At 52.3% G+C, this 18,627-nt stretch overlaps 1 protein-coding gene across 1 annotated transcript; it reads right to left on the bottom strand.

The window, feature by feature from the left end:
• Nucleotides 1-1,553: 1,553 nt before the first annotated feature.
• On the bottom strand, nucleotides 1,554-14,977 carry LOC142481318 (protein naked cuticle homolog 1-like). Its single transcript, XM_075582779.1, has 7 exons — nucleotides 14,956-14,977; nucleotides 14,609-14,757; nucleotides 7,498-7,593; nucleotides 5,223-5,370; nucleotides 4,665-4,749; nucleotides 3,960-4,090; nucleotides 1,554-3,281 (listed from the first exon to the last, which is right to left on the bottom strand). Exons 1-7 carry the CDS (start codon nucleotides 14,975-14,977, stop codon nucleotides 2,707-2,709), a joined length of 1,206 nt encoding a protein of 401 aa, XP_075438894.1. The 3' UTR covers nucleotides 1,554-2,706.
• Between the last annotated feature and the right edge of the window lie 3,650 nt (nucleotides 14,978-18,627).

The following is an 18,627-nucleotide window of genomic DNA, read 5'->3' on the forward strand; positions in this document are numbered from 1 at the left end:
ATCAGGTCCCAGAGCTTTGTAACCTGTTTGATGGCTCTAGAGACTTCCTCTGCGGTGATGGGGCTGTTTAAAATATATTTGGAGTTCTCTGACAGCCAAGGGAGTCTCAAATCTCTCCAGAATCTATCTTGCTGATCTAGATTAATGTTTGGAGGATTATATAGGTCTGCATAGAATTTATGCAAGATGTCGTGTTTTTTGTTTGGTACACGTGTGCCTAGTCCCTGTCTAGTCTCTCAAGGCCGCTATATGACACGTGAAGCGATTTGTGTGCTACTAAATTAGCTTGCCTCTTCCCAGCTTTATTTCCGTAACGCATGAATCTTACATTTCTATCATTTTGATTCAGCAATTCAGTCTCGTGTACTAATACCACAAGCTCCCCTTTTTTCACCAAATGCACCTCTTTGTTTTGAGGAGTCAGTGATTCTTTGAATTTGGAGTAAGTTTCAGTTAACTTTTGGTTACAATAAAGATATTTTTAGTTGTGTTTTTGTTCTCTGGTATGAATCGTACAATATTATTTCCCATCTTTGGACTACTTTAGCAGTTTCCCAAAGCAAGAAGGGGTCCCCTATATGTTCTGCATAATTTTTTTTAATTACACCCATTTATTATGGACTACTACTCCAAAGCTGTCCTGAGCTAACAATTTAGAGGGGAGCGACCATGTTCTCGGGACCATAGTATCAGAGTCCAACAGCATTTGGAGCCCTGTGGGCTAGTGGTCTGATATACAGGCATTGTAAATCTTAGCTTTGGATATTTTTTGTAAAAGAGGGGTCGAGACCAACAGGTAATCAATGCGTGACATAGAATTATGTGCACGCAAAACACAGGTATAATACTTCACCAATGGGTAGAGCAGTCTCCAGGGGTCTACAATATTCAAGTGTTTTTTTAAGAAATGTAATGTCCGAGTGGCTTCTGATCTTATATTGTGTCCTTTTTACATTTTGTTGTAGCAGACCTATCCAATATTGGGTCTTCTACTATGTTAAAATCTCCTCCTAGTATGATCTGGTGATCCATTGCTAGGGGTGGTAGGATGTGGCAAAGGCTCTGCCATGAATTGTTGGTGCATGTATATTTGTCAGGGAAGTCTTAACCCTCCTTAGTTTGCCAAAAACAGTTTTGAATCTACCCTGAGGGTCACACAACTGATTTTCAGGACGCCATTCCCAGTGCGGATAGCGACTGCTCTGTTTTCACTGTTCTAGTGTGAGGATAAAGATGATTGGACCCAGCCTTGATTCAGTTTGTCATGTTCCGTCGGTGTCAGGTGGGTTTCCTGTAACAAGGCTATGTCCATATCTAACCTCTTTAGGTAAGTATCTGTCTTTGTTTCATCAGAGTTAATGCCGCCCACGTTCCAGGAAATTATCATCATCATCTTATCTGGTACAGAAGAATACATTGCGATAGGAACATGTCTGTGATTGTGATTGATTTAGATATAAATTATGCCTAAAAAGATCAGACTTACATATCCCCCCCAACCCCCTTGAATTTTCCTCTACATAAAACCATCTGCTACACAACAAGAACTGACCTATCATCCGCTCTCCTTTTATTGTGTGGAACATAAAAACATACAAAGAAATGAAACATACTTTCTTCATGAGTCAAATCAGTTTTAAAAAGGGAGTTTGCCCCGAACCCACAGAACATTTCTATCCATCATATCAATGTTCAACTGCAAGATTCCACGTGTTATGATACACGTCACAGCTCACAGAACGTTACGAATAATCAAACCACAGATGTCTTTAACGCAAAAATGTACCTGAGTGTATAGATATATATTTATATATATTTATAGATGTATTTGTCAACTTTTAAAGTGAAAAAAACAAACAAACCCAAAAACAGATGTCGTCAATGAATCTGGAAGAAAAAAATGGAGAAACAGTCCATGTTTGGAAACTCTGACGCATATTCAAAGAGATGGGAGGACCTCTTCCACTATGCTGGGAAAGATTTGAACTCCATTCAAAGGATGGAGCGCGGATCTTTCCCGGCCATGATAAGACAGCTCCGTAGCATATTATATAAGTGGCCACACCCACAGCATTCTATTAAACTCTCAAGTAGTCTCCACGGGCAAAGAAACGGACAGCGTAAAATACATTATATATAAATATTAACTGATGAATAACATAGTCGCTTTAGTAAAGAGAGTACGTTGGCAGTTTCCTTGCAATCATTAAGATAGCTTTCAGGTTATGAACTTACAACACATTACTACATAACTACCGTAACCTCAGCCCATCTCCCGATAGCTCATTACATCAGTGAAATAATCTGACATCTGAATAATACTAGAGGTAGCAGCTGTTTGAATTTTTTGTTGTTGTTAGTAGAAGTGTTTTTCTGGAGTCCAAACCGTTCAAACTGGCTCCCCTTCTGTGCAATAAGTCATTGTTTTTTCCAATGTCCACGAGATAAAATTTATCTCCATCCATACAACATCTTGGTTAAAGGAAGTGCTTTGATTGCCTTCATCACAACTCCAAAGTTATAGCTGTATCCATATAATGTGCCCCTTGGGTCCACTCCGTAGTTCCACGACATATAGTGATGTACGTCATATTTGCTGTCCATTAGTGGAGTATCAGTATCGTTGCTGATAACACAACTTCCTTCATATGGTATCCTTGCTTCTCTCAGACCGCCCTGTCAGGCGTGGGATGGATCGTCTCCAGTCTATGTTTGGTAGAAGTGGTGGTAGTGGTGGTGATGCTCATGATGATGATGATGCTCGTGTCTCTGTATCATCTGTCCCACGTGACCTTCGTACAATACCATGCTGGGCAGATCCCTCACATGCTCCTTTTCCACCCCATTCACAGGAGATTGGAAGGCCTTGCACATCTGGTGGCTCTCCTTGGACTTCTGCTTGCTCTTCCGATGAGGTTGCTGAGATGGTATGGGATGGTAGGGGTGGCTCTGGCCCTTAAGTGCAGTTGGGGAAGTCACCGGCATGGACGCAGCCTGGCTGGGTTTGCTCCTTGTTCTTCCAGGTTGGCCAGAGGCCGTTGCATTTTTACTTGAAACCTTGGGAGACCGAACCAAGTGCTTGTTAGCATCTTGATTTCGCAGCCTCTGCTGAACTTCCGTTATTTTGGGGTGGGAAGGGTTAGTCATGTGGAAATGTCCCGGATCCAAGGCCTGGGATCTCCGGTGGTGAAGATGGAGGGTTTCGGGCTCATGAGAACGAGATCTCAGCTGATTAGAAGCCCTCGTCTGCGAGTCGTGTTTTTCAGCTGTTTCAGGGGATCCTGGTGAAAGAAAACAGATTGTACTGTATTATTCATTATACATAGCATCAACCACTTGATTTACAGATATAACATACAAAACATAACACAGCGAAAAATGTATTTTGGTGATAAGACTGCTTGTCAGTCTATTGGATGTATAATTATGTGTTGCATGGCTATACAGGGTAACTGCCCATTGTTTAACCCTTTCTCTGTTAGAGGGGCCAAAATTGATTAAATGGATAGTCCCTTTGAGGACTAAAGTGAACTAACTCCTCTGGGTGATTCATACCCTTCTTTTTTTTTTACCCAAATCTCACACTTACTGTCACTGTACGTCCTTCCTACTAACCAATTAGATTGTAAGCTCTTCAGAACAGGGACTCTTTTCCTAACTTTTATCTCTGAAGCGCTTCTCCCCTTCATGTGTTATTTATATTATTTGTTATCTACATGACCGTCACGTGTATTACTGCTGTGAAGCGCTATGTACACTAATGGCGCTATATAAATAAAGACATACATACATACATGTCACTGTGTGATGTCACTGTGTGATGTCACTGTGTGATCAGCGAGCGCTTGTACAGCCAGAGTCCCCCCTCCCCACATCTTTATTGTCTCTCTGATAAGGACGGGGGGGGGGTGAGAGATAAGGGGAACGACCACATGGCACTGCACCTACACCACACCCACCTGGTCCGAATTTCGATGTGTAGTTTTCGATTCCCGCCAGATCCAGATAGTGGTTTCTCCGCTCGATGTTTTCGTCTACGCACTGACGCAGGCGCTCCGCCTGTTCGGGCTCGTGTTCGCCGGCGTTGCGTCTACACGACACAAGAGAACCAGAAACGTTCTGAGCCTCCATTAGTGGATTAACCCTTTGGGTGCCCTGGGACGCAGCGACTACATCACGGGCCAGCAACAGGTTACGTTTTAAGGATATCCCAGCAAGGGTCGCTCAATCAGCGGCTCAGTCACACTGATATATATATATATCACAGTGTCGCGGGCATGCCAGGAACGTCCCTAAGGCACCGGAAACGTGAGAGGCTTAAGTCCCACTTATCAGCAGAGCGTTGATAAGTGAAGGAGCAGTTCAGTAGTTAAGACCCTGACGTTGAACTGGGGGCACTCCAGATTATTATTACCAGTGCCTGCTCCCGTTGTGTCTTTGAGCAAATCCCTTTACCTCACTATCGCCGACACTGAAATGAGCTCTTCAGGGGAAGGAACTGGATTCTGGAAAACCTCTACGTACAGCGCTATATAAAAAAATATGTGTAGGACGTCTATTCTCTCCTGTTTAGTAGCCGTTTTAGGCAAAATCACAAACATTGCAGTGTGTACACCTAGTATTTTGCGATGGCTGGTGGACCTTTGCCGGTGATGGCGACGTACCTCCCAGAAGCTCTCTGCTTCTTTTCTGAGTTCCGTAAATCCTCAGTGACTTTGCTTTCACTCCTGTTCCGCCCGCCCTGCAGCTCTGCAAACACAAACATCACCCCCTTAACGTTAGATACACAGAAATTGCTGCGGATAATTGCCGTTCTTCCCCCCCCCCCCCCCCCAGACTGCCTACCGTCATAGCCAAGCGCACCAGGACCAACGTTCAAGCAAAAAGTGACGCACTAAGATTGCTCATTTGCATGCCATTACCCAGAATCCTTGGCTGCAGCGGAAGCATGCTGTGCATATTATGGGGTAAGGCAGGTTTGGGGACCCGTCTGTGCTCATAAGCCAAGCACCCCAAATACAAGTCACAACTTTAAAAGATGATTTACAAATGTTTCTAGAACATCTTCTAGAACGCCACTAGATAAATCTTGAACAGACCCACTGCCCATACTAACACAAACACACAGAGGGATCAGGGATGAGCTTTTAACACCTATGGACACAGAAGTATCAATGAAGTGTTGGCGGTTGGGGACCATGGTGGACGGCCATTTGTATCACCTGCATGGTTGAGTAATATCGTCCTCTTCTTGAGAGTGGCGTCTGGGGCCACAGAGAGTTTGACCCGCAGGGTTTTACTGGAACTGGATGAGTGGTTAACAGATGCATCAAATACTTCATATATGGTGTGCAGCAGACTTGTAATATCCTAAATACAAGGGAAACACGACGAGGACTCGGGTTAGTCTGGCTCCTGGTGTTAATGTCATCTTCAGCCTACACACGTTTAGTAACGAAGTGTGTAGCAGAGCGCAGCAAAAATGACATCCAATCTTGGTCAAAATGAAAAAAATTCCCAAGCAAGCTCCAAATAGGCAGATCAGTTTTATTGCAGGCTCACAGCAATAGGACTAGTATAACGCGCCTACGCGTTTCGTGCAAAAGCAAAGTGCCTCTGCATGAAACGCGTAGGTGCGTTATACTAGTCCTATTGCTGTGAGCCTGCAATAAAACTGATCTGCCTATTTGGAGCTTGCTTGGGAATTTTTTTCATTTTGACCAGGATTGGAAGTTACTTCCGCCGCGCTCTGCTACACACTGCGTTTCCGGATTTCTACTACAACAGATTGCGCGCTGCGGATGCCGGAAGCTGGCAGGTAACAGGCCATACTGCCCTCATATAAGTCCCGTCAGCAGACTTAATCTGCTATATATACTTATTACCTTGAGTTGGGACATACACTGGTGTGTCATTATTTGTGGATGTCAGGTGGATCCCACTAGGCACTTATCCCACCAAGGCAATGGTAATTATGCTTTCATTTTGTCTACCATCCTACCAACATCTGGGCTGTTATACAGTATACCTTATCCTCAAGTTCAACATAGAGCCTTATGTGATTTGATTTGAGCACCACTCTTCACACTCTACATTGTTACACAAGTTTAGTGCACATTTGTCCTGTATTTGACGTTCCCATATTCATATTTAACAGAGTGCAATTAAGTAAATCAGGTACTTTAAGTCTGATTGGAGACTTCAAAGCAAGCCAAATTCATCGAGTTGGGTTAAAAAAAAAAAAAAATGTGATCCAAAATACCTGTAGGATTTCCCAATAATACAGGCTAAAAAAACGCAGAGAAGTTATTTTTTTCTCTCTCCGAAAAGTGTTAATTTTATGGTAAGCAAATGCCTCGAGTGTGTTTACAATCTTTATCTAATGTCTTGTGGTGAGAAGACTGTTTGCCAGGTATCAAACTTACAGGTGACTGTACCTAAGAGAGCTGATCACGCTGATTAAACAAAGACATTGACTGGACCGTTACAAGAACTCAAAGACTCGTTCTATTTTGGCTCCGGTTTTGAAACCTCGTTCCCCCCCCCCCCCCCCCCCCCCGCTTCACGGATCACGGCACATTCGTTCAATTATCCGAGTTTCAAGTCCGATTACCAATTTATCCTATGAAGATAATTACAGAGCAGGCCGCCAGCTCTCAAAAGACCCCGAGTGCAAAATAAATTGGACTGTCAATGGCCTTTGCAATGGAGGAAAAGAGTCTATTAGCTAATTCTTTTCAACATGAATATTAAAGCGTTTCAGTTATCTTAACACACACAAAGACAGCCGGGAACCGCTCATCAAAGGCATTAAAACTGGAATGTTTTCAACACTGACACGGCAAAAGGACATCGCCGAACTTGTCGTTCCTGTAATGAGGCTTTTGAAATGCTGCAGATTGGTTGACAAAGGGATGTAGGATCAGAGGTATAGTCATCAAAAGGTACAATCTCTCAGAGCTAACCTAAGAACAATATTTTGGAAAGAATTTAACAATGGTATTGGCTTCCGTAAAGGGTCAATCCCTCCCAGGGGCAAAGTGTACAAATGGTGTGACATGGTTAAGGGGTCAGTCCCTCCTAGGGGCAAAGTGTACTAATGGCAGTGACATGGTTAAGGGGTCAGTCTCTCCTAGGGGCAAAGTGTACTAATGGCAGTGACATGGTTAAGGGGTTGGTCCCTCCTAGGGGCAAAGTGTACTAATGGCAGTGACATGGTTAAAGGGGTCAGTTCCTCCTAGGGGCAAAGTGTACTAATGGCAGTGACATGTTCAGCCCTCGTCTCCCCGCTGCTGGATGAAGCCTTCTCAGTGATCTCCCAGGTCCTGCGGTTACAGCCTCTCTTCCCCACGTCGCTCTAATACATTGTCTCATCTCATCCTCCCGTCTTACTTTTGGTTGTTGTCTTGGTCCTTTAATCGCTCTTGGAATCCAGTCGAGTACTATAATATACAGTGTACATATATTTATATATGAAAAAGTGTCTGGCATTCTTACCTCCCGTGTAACTCTGCCACTGTTATCAAAATCGTACAGCGTGAAGGTCCATTCTTGTCTATTATCTTCTTCTACAGAAACGTTACACTGCAGCTCCTACAGACATAAACATCAGTTATTAAAGCAGCAATCATCCCCCCAAGAATACTTGTAGATGTCAGATTTGGGTAAAAAGGCATCAATCACCCAGATGTGACCTCTTAACCATGTCACTGCCATTAGTACACTTTGCCCCTAGGAGGGACAGACCCCTTAACCATGTCACTGCCATTAGTACACTTTGCCCCTAGGAGGGACAGACCCCTTAAACATAACACTAAATACTAAACACTAAACATAGTACACTCGGGACCTAGACAGCACTGCCCATTCAACCCCTTCACTGACCATTATTAACCCTTCCTTATACATGAAAAAACGTGAAATCTTCATTAAAACCAGTCAGCTCAAACCCGCAGAACAGTTGAATCTCCGGTAGCAGCGAGCAACCCAGGGACATGCTATATCTCCATTCCCCGTGGCAGCGAGCAGCCCAGAGCCATGCTATATCTCCATTCCCCGTGGCAGCGAGCAGCCCAGAGACATGCTATATCTCCATTCCCCGTGGCAGCGAGCAGCCCAGAGACGTGCTATATCTCCATTCCCCGTGGCAGCGAGCAGCCCAGAGACATGCTATATCTCCATTCCCCGTGGCAGCGAGCAGCCCAGGCACATGCTACATCTCCATTCCCCGTGGCAGCGAGCAGCCCAGAGCCATGCTACATCTCCATTCCCCGTGGCAGCGAGCAGCCCAGAGACATGCTATATCTCCATTCCCCGTGGCAGCGAGCAGCCCAGGCACATGCTACATCTCCATTCCCCATGGCAGCAAGCAGCCCAGAGCCATGCTACATCTCCATTCCCCGTGGCAGCAAGCAGCCCAGACTTGCTACATCTCCATTCCCCGTGGCAGCAAGCAGCCCAGAGACATGCTACATCTCCATCCCCCGTGGCAGCGAGCAGCCCAGAGACAGGCTACATCTCCAATTCCCGTGGCAGCGAGCAGCCCAGAGACAGGCTACATCTCCATTCCCCGTGGCAGCGAGCAGCCCAGAGACATGCTACATCTCCATTCCCCGTGGCAGCGAGCAGCCCAGAGACAGGCTACATCTCCATTCCCCGTGGCAGCGAGCAGCCCAGAGCCAGGCTACATCTCCATTCCCCGTGGCAGCGAGCAGCCCAGAGCCATGCTACATCTCCATTCCCCGTGGCAGCGAGCAGCCCAGAGCCAGGCTACATCTCCATTCCCCGTGGCAGCGAGCAGCCCAGAGCCATGCTACATCTCCACTCCCCGTGGCAGCGAGTAGCCCAGAGACATGCTACATCTCCATTCCCCGTGGCAGCGAACAGCCCAGAGACGTGCTACATCTCCATTCCCCGTGGCAGCGAGCAGCCCAGAGCCATGCTACATCTCCATTCCCCGTGGCAGCGAGCAGCCCAGAGCCAGGCTACATCTCCATTCCCCGTGGCAGCGAGCAGCCCAGAGCCATGCTACATCTCTATTCCCCGTGGCAGCGAGCAGCCCAGAGACGTGCTACATCTCCATTCCCCGTGGCAGCGAGCAGCCCAGAGCCATGCTACATCTCCATTCCCCGTGGCAGCGAGCAGCCCAGAGACAGGCTACATCTCCATTCCCCGTGGCAGCGAGCAGCCCAGAGCCATGCTACATCTCTATTCCCCGTGGCAGCGAGCAGCCCAAAGACAGGCTACATCTCCATTCCCCGTGGCAGCGAGCAGCCCAGAGACAGGCTACATCTCCATTCCCCGTGGCAGCGAGCAGCCCAGAGCCATGCTACATCTCCACTCCCCGTGGCAGCGAGTAGCCCAGAGACGTGCTACATCTCCATTCCCCGTGGCAGCGAGCAGCCCAGAGACGTGCTACATCTCCATTCCCCGTGGCAGCGAGCAGCCCAGAGCCATGCTACATCTCCATTCCCCGTGGCAGCGAGCAGCCCAGAGCCAGGCTACATCTCCATTCCCCGTGGCAGCGAGCAGCCCAGAGCCGTGCTACATCTCTATTCCCCGTGGCAGCGAGCAGCCCAGAGACGTGCTACATCTCCATTCCCCGTGGCAGCGAGCAGCCCAGAGACGTGCTACATCTCCATTCCCCGTGGCAGCGAGCAGCCCAGAGACGTGCTACATCTCCCTTCCCCATGGCAGCGAGCAGCCCAGAGCCAGGCTACATCTCCATTCCCCGTGGCAGCGAGCAGCCCAGAGCCATGCTACATCTCCATTCCCCGTGGCAGCGAGCAGCCCAGAGCCAGGCTACATCTCCATTCCCCGTGGCAGCGAGCAGCCCAGAGCCATGCTACATCTCTATTCCCCGTGGCAGCGAGCAGCCCAGAGACAGGCTACATCTCCATTCCCCGTGGCAGCGAGCAGCCCAGAGACAGGCTACATCTCCATTCCCCGTGGCAGCGAGCAGCCCAGAGCCATGCTACATCTCCACTCCCCGTGGCAGCGAGTAGCCCAGAGACATGCTACATCTCCATTCCCCGTGGCAGCGAGCAGCCCAGAGACATGCTACATCTCCACTCCCCGTGGCAGCGAGCAGCCCAGAGACATGCTACATCTCCACTCCCCGTGGCAGCGAGCAGCCCAGAGCCATGCTACATCTCCATTCCCCGTGGCAGCGAGCAGCCCAGAGCCAGGCTACATCTCCATTCCCCGTGGCAGCGAGCAGCCCAGAGACGTGCTACATCTCCATTCCCCGTGGCAGCGAGCAGCCCAGAGCCAGGCTACATCTCCATTCCCCGTGGCAGCGAGCAGCCCAGAGACGTGCTACATCTCCATTCTACGTGGCAGCGAGCAGCCCATGGACATGCTACATCTCCATTCCCCGTGGCAGCGAGCAGCCCAGAGACGTGCTACATCTCCATTCCCCGTGGCAGCGAGCAGCCCAGAGCCAGGCTACATCTCCATTCCCCGTGGCAGCGAGCAGCCCAGAGCCAGGCTACATCTCCATTCCCCGTGGCAGCGAGCATCCCAGAGCCATGCTACATCTCCATTCCCCGTGGCAGCGAGCAGCCCAGAGACATGCTACATCTCCATTCCCCGTGGCAGCAAGCAGCCCAGAGCCAGGCTACATCTCCATTCCCCGTGGCAGCGAGCAGCCCAGAGACGTGCTACATCTCCATTCTCCGTGGCAGCGAGCAGCCCAGGGACATGCTACATCTCCATTCCCTGTGGCAGCGAGCAGCCCAGAGACGTGCTACATCTCCATTCCCCGTGGCAGCGAGCAGCCCAGAGCCAGGCTACATCTCCATTCCCCGTGGCAGCGAGCAGCCCAGAGACATGCTACATCTCCATTCCCCGTGGCAGCGAGCAGCCCAGAGACATGCTACATCTCCATTCCCCGTGGCAGCGAGCAGCCCAGAGACATGCTACATCTCCATTCCCCGTGGCAGCGAGCAGCCCAGAGCCAGGCTACATCTCCATTCCCCGTGGCAGCGAGCATCCCAGAGCCATGCTACATCTCCACTCCCCGTGGCAGCGAGTAGCCCAGAGACATGCTACATCTCCATTCCCCGTGGCAGCGAGCAGCCCAGAGACATGCTACATCTCCATTCCCCGTGGCAGCGAGCAGCCCAGAGCCAGGCTACATCTCCATTCCCCGTGGTAGCGAGCAGCCCGGGGACATGCTACATCTCCCTTCCCCATGGCAGCGAGCAGCCCAGAGCCAGGCTACATCTCCATTCCCCGTGGCAGCGAGCATCCCAGAGCCATGCTACATCTCCATTCCCCGTGGCAGCGAGCAGCCCAGAGCCGTGCTACATCTCCATTCCCCGTGGCAGCGAGCAGCCCAGAGACATGCTACATCTCCATCCCCTGTGGCAGCGAGCAGCCCAGAGCCAGGCTACATCTCCATTCCCCGTGGCAGCGAGCAGCCCAGAGCCGTGCTACATCTCCATTCCCCGTGGCAGCGAGCAGCCCAGAGCCATGCTACATCTCCATTCCCCGTGGCAGCGAGCAGCCCAGGGACGTGCTACATCTACATTCCCCGTGGTAGCGAGCAGCCCAGAGCCAGGCTACATCTCCATTCCTCGTGGCAGGGAGAAAGATCTGTCCTGCTGAGATGAAAGCCTCCCTATCTGCAGTAAGCGTTCCTGAGATGGTGTGTCTCACATTACAGGACAGGCTCTTGTCCCGGTCAGCTCTTCTCTAGAGAGGCCAGGAGGTTTGGGTCAGCTCTTCTCTAGAGAGAGGCCAGGGGGCTTGGGTCAGCTCTTCTCTAGAGAGAGGCCAGGGGGTTTGGGTCAGCTCTTCTCTAGAGAGAGGCCAGGAGGTTTGGGTCAGCTCTTCTCTAGAGAGAGGCCAGGGGGTTTGGGTCAGCTCTTCTCTAGAGAGAGGCCAGGGGGTTTAGGTCAGCTCTTCTCTAGAGAGAGGCCAGGGGGTTTGGGTCAGCTCTTCTCTAGAGAGAGGCCAGGAGGTTTGGGTCAGCTCTTCTCTAGAGAGAGGCCAGGAGGTTTGGGTCAGCTCTTCTCTAGAGAGAGGCCAGGAGGTTTGGGTCAGCTCTTCTCTAGAGAGAGGCCAGGGGGTTTGGGTCAGCTCTTCTCTAGAGAGAGGCCAGGGGGTTTGGGTCAGCTCTTCTCTAGAGAGAGGCCAGGGGGTTTGGGAGCCCTGGACCATAACACAACGTTTCTCCTTAATTCAACCCTTGTCTTTGAGCAGCGGGTCCCTTAATCCCATTAAAGTCTATGAAGGAACTGGTGCTAAAAATGAGTGAGACGCACAGAAAATGGCCCTTTATCTCCTCTTCCGAGGCACGCTGTGCGCTGCGGTGACACACCCTTCTCTCTGCGCATCGCTGATAGTCTGCGCAGTGTTTGCAGGCACAGGCCCATGCCCCGCAGAGCTTACAATCTATGATTTTTGGCGCCTGATGCACAGGGAGGTAAAGTGACTTCCCCAAGGTCACAGGGAGCTGACCCCGGGAATGGAGCCCGGCTCCCCTGCGAGGTAGTGTTGTTACCGCCGAGCCGCTTCCTTTCCGCCCCCCCCTCTCTGCGAAGATAACGGGGCTCTCGTGTAATAAGATCGGATTTGAATTTCTTAAGCGTAGTGTGTGTCTCGGGAAGGGGGGGGGGGGCTCAGTCCCTGCTTCAGCACAGGTGGCTAAATCAATCCCTGCTTCAGCTCAGGTGGCTCAATCAGTCCCTGCTTCAGCACAGGTGGCTCAATCAGTCCCTGCTTCAGCACAGGTGGCTCAATCAGCCCCTGCTTCAGCACAGGTGGTTCAATCATCCCCTGCTTCAGCACAGGTGGTTCAATCATAGCCTGCTTCAGCACAGGTGGTGCAATCAGAGGCTCAGTCTTCGGCAGACCTGTGCTGCAGCTGGGATATCCTGAAAACCTGTCCTGTTGGGGCGCTTGAGGACTGGAGCTGACCCCTCCCCTGCAGTAGGAGGTGAGATTTCCTCTCTCGTGGTTGTTCTTCCTTCTCACGGATTTTTACACAGTTTGTTTTATTCCTTAAAGAAAGAATCCCAAACGTGGACCCCCCGCTGCGACCCCACGGGGCAGCACCTTCTCAGAGGGGCGCAGGGTAAGAGGTTCTCCGAAGCGGAAAGGGACAGGGGGCCGCGACCAAGTCTCCACCGACGCTCCGACGGACGCGCCACCGCCATGGGAAATTAATTTAAGGGTTATGGTTTTTAGGATAAGGGGTTATGGTTTTTAGGGTAAGGGGTTATGGTTTTTAGGGTAAGGGGTTATGGTTTTTAGGGTAAGGGGTTATGGTTTTTAGGGTAAGGGGTTATGGTTTTTAGGGTAAGGGGTTATGGTTTTTAGGGTAAGGGGTTATAGTTTTTAGGGTAAGGGGTTATGGTTTTTAGGGTAAGGGGTTATGGTTTTTAGGGTAAGGGGTTATAGTTTTTAGGGTAAGGTGTTATGGTTTTTAGGGTAGGGGGTAGCTTTAGGGGTTTTAGGGTAAGGGGTTATGGTTTTTAGGGTAAGGGGTTATGGTTTTTAGGGTAGGGGGTAGCTTTAGGGGATTTAGGTTAAGAGGTTACAATTTTTAGGGTAGGGGAATTGGGTAAGTTGTTTTGGATAAAGGTCCTAGGGTAAGGAGTTTTAGGGTAAGGGGTTAAAGTTTTTAGGGTAGGTGATTAGTGCATGGGGTTTTTAGGGTTAAGGGGTTAGGTTTGTAGGATAGGGGTTTAGGGAAAGGGTCTTAGGGTAAGGGGTTATAGGGTAAGGGGTTAAGGTTTTTAGGGTAGGGTTACCATTAGGGGGTTATAGGGTAAGGGGTTAAGGTTTTTAGGGTAGGTTTACCATTAGGGGGTTATAGGGTAAGGTATGAGGTTAGGGGCTTACCTTGGCAGCAAAACAGCCGCCAGAGTAATGTCCCCGCAGCGAGGCGAGTGGCGGTTAAGCGCCGGCGGACATCTGGTCATGGCAAAACAGGACCAAGTGTCCAAGACCCCTTTGAAGTCTCTGACTGTTGGGGGGGAGTAGGAGACAATATGCAGCAGAGGCCATATGGTCACTGCAGGCTTCTGCCCGGAACAAACATCATTAATAATAAGGTCATGGGACCTTTTGGTGTGGGGGTGGGGAACGGCGCCCTTACACCTTTGAGTGCGGCACCTGATCTCAGTCACGTGGACGCTAGGTGTAGCGTTCCCGTGGTCCCAGGTAGACCCCCGCAGGTCGTGGACAGAAATGGAGGACGCACCACTTCCGTTCAAAGCTTGTTCGAGCGCGGCCTTCCTCTAGAAAACGAACATTTCTTCTTCGACTGAGCCCCTGATTGAGCCACCTGTGCTGAAGCAGGGAAATCCTGAAAACTTTACCTTGTGGGGGGGAGGGGGAGGGGGGAATTGGACTAGAGAACCCCTGATATAAAGTATAGAGCAACAAAAAAAGCCTATACAAGCACATTCACATATCTGAGACAGGTCACACGCCTGCCTTACCCCCATAATTGCACGGCACACGGGGCTTCCGCTGCATCAAAGGATTCTGGGTAATGACATGCCACTGAGCCCCTCACACTGTGCCCCTCTCTCTGAAGTATACCATGCGGGGGAGGGACGTTACGACAGCGTTTCGGGAGAATTGGAGCACGTACTTCAAATTTCAGCTGTTTCTTAAAACCCGTGCGTCCGTCTGTCTCTTTGTCCGCTCTCTTCTCATCGCCGGTAAAAAGTCCCTCGCTCTTCTCAGCCGGGAGATCAACTGAAAACGCAAAGAAAGGGAATGAAACCCCAAATCCAAACCCTCATAACACATACAGTGTCCCAATGAATCGTTTCAATCTGCGAGTCGTTATAACGCTTTATTTGTATAGGTAGGTATATATTTATATATATACAGCTCATGACGTCTTTATATTGTTTTATATACCGTATTTCCTCTATTGTAAGACGCTCCATCGATGTGGCCTTACAATCGAGGAGAATGACTTTTTCCACTTACCGTGTTTCAGGAGAGGTCCCATGTCAGCGCGGGACGAAGCGGGCGGCAGCGGGAGAGGTCCCACATCTGCAGTGGGTTGAAGATGGCAGCGGGCGGGAGTGCGGCGGCAGGACAGGTCCCAAGCCTGTAGGCGGCGGCGGCGGGAGATCATAATAGCAGGAGAGAGGAGCAGGAGCAGAGCGGCGTAGGGGAACGGCTTGGGAAGTGCACACTGTAACACCGGAAGTCGACAGGTGTTTGACTTCCGGTTACAGTGTGCACCTCCCCAGCCGTTCCCCGTGTGCCGCTCTGCTCCTGCTCCTCTCTCCTGCTATTATGATCTCCTGCCGCCGCCGCCTCCGCCCGCCGTCTTCTTATCTTCATTCACCTGCAGACGTGGGACCTCTCCTGCCGCCGCCGCACGCCCGCCCGCTGTCCCTCTTCAACCCTCCGCAGACGTGGGACCTCTCCTGCCGCCGCCGCCCGCTTCGTCCCGCGCTGACATGGGACCTCTCCTGAAACATGCGTCTTAGAATTGAGGGAATACGGTATATATTTTTGAGGATATAGGTCTGACAGTGCACACAGCGCTGAACATTGATCTTTGCAAGAATCCCTGCCCCGCAGAGCTTACAATCTATGATTGTGGTGGCCTGAGGCACAGGGAGATAAAGTGACTTGCCCAATGTCACAAGGAGCTGACACGGGGAATTGAACCAGGTTCCCCTGCTTCAAACTCACTGTCAGTGTCATTGTTTACATTCTCGCCTCCCACGCTCTCCTCTCGCCTCCACGCTCTCCCTCTCGCCTCCCACGCGCTCCCCTCTCGCCTCCCACGCGCTCTCCCTCTCGCCTCCCACGCTCTCCCCTCTCGCCTCCCACGCTCTCCCTCTCCGCCTCCCACGCTCTCCTCTCGCCTGCCCACGCTCTCCTCTCGCCTCCCACGCGTCTCCCTCTCGCCTCCCACGCGCTCCTCCCACGCGCTCCCTCTCGCCTCCCACGCTCTCCCTCTCGCCTCCCACGCTCTCCCTCTCGCCTCCCACGCTCTCCCTCTCGCCTCCCACGCTCTCTCGCCTCCACGCTCTCTCGCCTCCCACGCTCTCTCGCCTCCCACGCTCTCTCGCCTCACACACACACGCTCTCTCGCCTCACACACACACGCTTTCTCGCCTCACACACACACGCTCTCTCGCCTCACACACACACACGCTCTCTCGCCTCACACACACACGCTCTCTCGCCTCACACACACACGCTCTCTCGCCTCACACACACACGCTCTCTCGCCTCACACACACACGCTCTCTCGCCTCACACACACACGCTCTCTCGCCTCACACACACACGCTCTCTCGCCTCACACACACACGCTCTCTCGACACGCTCTCTCGCCTCTCCCACACTCTCTCTCGCCTCTCCCACACTCTCTCTCGCCTCTCCCACACTCTCTCTCGCCTCTCCCACACTCTCTCTCGCCTCTCCCACACTCTCTCTCGCCTCTCCCACACTCTCTCTCGCCTCTCCCACACTCTCTCTCGCCTCTCCCACACTCTCTCTCGCCTCTCCCACACTCTCTCTCGCCTCTCCCACACTCTCTCTCGCCTCTCCCACACTCTCTCTCGCCTCTCCACACTCTCTCTCGCCTCTCCCACACTCTCTCTCGCCTCTCCCACACTCTCTCTCGCCTCTCCCACTCTCTCTCGCCTCTCCCACACTCTCTCTCGCCTCTCCCACACGCTCTCTCGCCTCTCCCACACTCTCTCTCGCCTCTCCCACTCTCTCCCGCCTCTCCCACACTCTCTCTCGCCTCTCCCACACTCTCTCTCGCCTCTCCCACTCTCTCGCCTCTCCCACACGCTCTCTCGCCTCTCCCACACGCTCTCTCGCCTCTCCCACACGCTCTCTCGCCTCTCCCACACGCTCTCTCGCCTCTCCCACACGCTCTCTCGCCTCTCCCACACGCTCTCTCGCCTCTCCCACACGCTCTCTCGCCTCTCCCACACGCTCTCTCGCCTCTCCCACACGCTCTCTCGCCTCTCCCACACGCTCTCTCGCCTCTCCCACACGCTCTCTCGCCTCTCCCACACGCTCTCTCGCCTCTCCCACACTCTCTCTCGCCTCTCCCACTCTCTCCCACACTCTCTCTCGCCTCTCCCACACTCTCTCTCGCCTCTCCCACACTCTCTCTCGCCTCTCCCACACTCTCTCTCGCCTCTCCCACACACTCTCGCCTCTCCCACACGCTCTCTCGCCTCTCCCACACGCTCTCTCGCCTCTCCCACACGCTCTCTCGCCTCTCCCACACGCTCTCTCGCCTCTCCCACACGCTCTCTCGCCTCTCCACACTCTCTCGCCTCTCCCACTCTCTCCCGCCTCTCCCACACTCTCTCTCGCCTCTCCCACACGCTCTCTCGCCTCTCCCACACGCTCTCTCGTCTCTCCCACACGCTCTCTCGCCTCTCCCACACGCTCTCTCGCCTCTCCCACACGCTCTCTCGCCTCTCCCACACGATCTCTCGCCTCTCCCACACGATCTCTCGCCTCTCCCACACGCTCTCTCGCCTCTCCCACACGCTCTCTCGCCTCTCCCACACGCTCTCTCGCCTCTCCCACACGCTCTCTCGCCTCTCCCACACGCTCTCTCGCCTCTCCCACACGCTCTCTCGCCTCTCCCACACGCTCTCTCGCCTCTCCCACACGCTCTCTCGCCTCTCCCACACGCTCTCTCGCCTCTCCCACACGCTCTCTCGCCTCTCCCACACGCTCTCTCGCCTCTCCCACACTCTCTCTCGCCTCTCCACACTCTCTCTCGCCTCTCCCACACTCTCTCTCGCCTCTCCCACTCTCTCTCGCCTCTCCCACACTCTCTCTCGCCTCTCACACTCTCTCTCGCCTCTCCCACACTCTCTCTCGCCTCTCCCACACGCTCTCTCGCCTCTCCCACACGCTCTCTCGCCTCTCCCACACGCTCTCTCGCCTCTCCCACACGCTCTCTCGCCTCTCCCACACTCTCTCTCGCCTCTCCCACACGATCTCTCGCCTCTCCCACACGCTCTCTCGCCTCTCCCACACGCTCTCTCGCCTCTCCACACGCTCTCTCGCCTCTCCCACACGCTCTCTCGCCTCTCCCACACTCTCTCTCGCCTCTCCCACACTCTCTCTCGCCTCTCCCACACTCTCTCTCGCCTCTCCCACACGCTCTCTCGCCTCTCCCACACGCTCTCTCGCCTCTCCCACACGCTCTCTCGCCTCTCCCACACGCTCTCTCGCCTCTCCCACACGCTCTCTCGCCTCTCCCACACACTCTCTCGCCACACATAGTCTCTCTCGCCTCACACACTCTCTCGCCTCACACACACACACACACCATACTTCATCTCCTCTCTCACACACAATCCCTCAACTATCTCCTCACACACTCTCTACACACACACTCTCCCGCTCCTCTCTAATCACACACACACTCCCTCTCCTCACAATCACTCTACTCATACATACACGCTCTCCCCACACACTCCCTCTCCTCTCTACTCACATAGACCCTTTCTCTCGTCACACACTTCCCTCATATACTCTCTCCATACACTCTCTCGCTCCTCACACACTCTCTATTGCCTCTCTCTCTCTCATCTCACACCTTCTCTCCTCTCTCCATCTCGCCTCACACTCTCTCACCTCTCTCCTCACACACCC

This window comes from Ascaphus truei, unplaced genomic scaffold (genome assembly GCF_040206685.1).
Source record: "Ascaphus truei isolate aAscTru1 unplaced genomic scaffold, aAscTru1.hap1 HAP1_SCAFFOLD_2506, whole genome shotgun sequence".
Lineage (NCBI taxonomy): Eukaryota > Metazoa > Chordata > Amphibia > Anura > Ascaphidae > Ascaphus > Ascaphus truei.

What these genes read in the sequence shown, in the direction of transcription:
- LOC142481318 (XM_075582779.1), bottom strand. Translation starts at nt 14,977, where the DNA reads ATGGGACCTCTCCTGAAACACG. An exon ending in GTGGCAGAGTTACACGGGAG is followed by an intron (nt 5,371 to 7,497) that starts GTAAGAATGCCA and finishes CCTTGTATTTAG; the next exon opens with GATATTACAAGTCTGCTGCA. An exon ending in AAGCAGAGAGCTTCTGGGAG is followed by an intron (nt 4,091 to 4,664) that starts GTACGTCGCCAT and finishes TGTGTCGTGTAG; the next exon opens with ACGCAACGCCGGCGAACACG.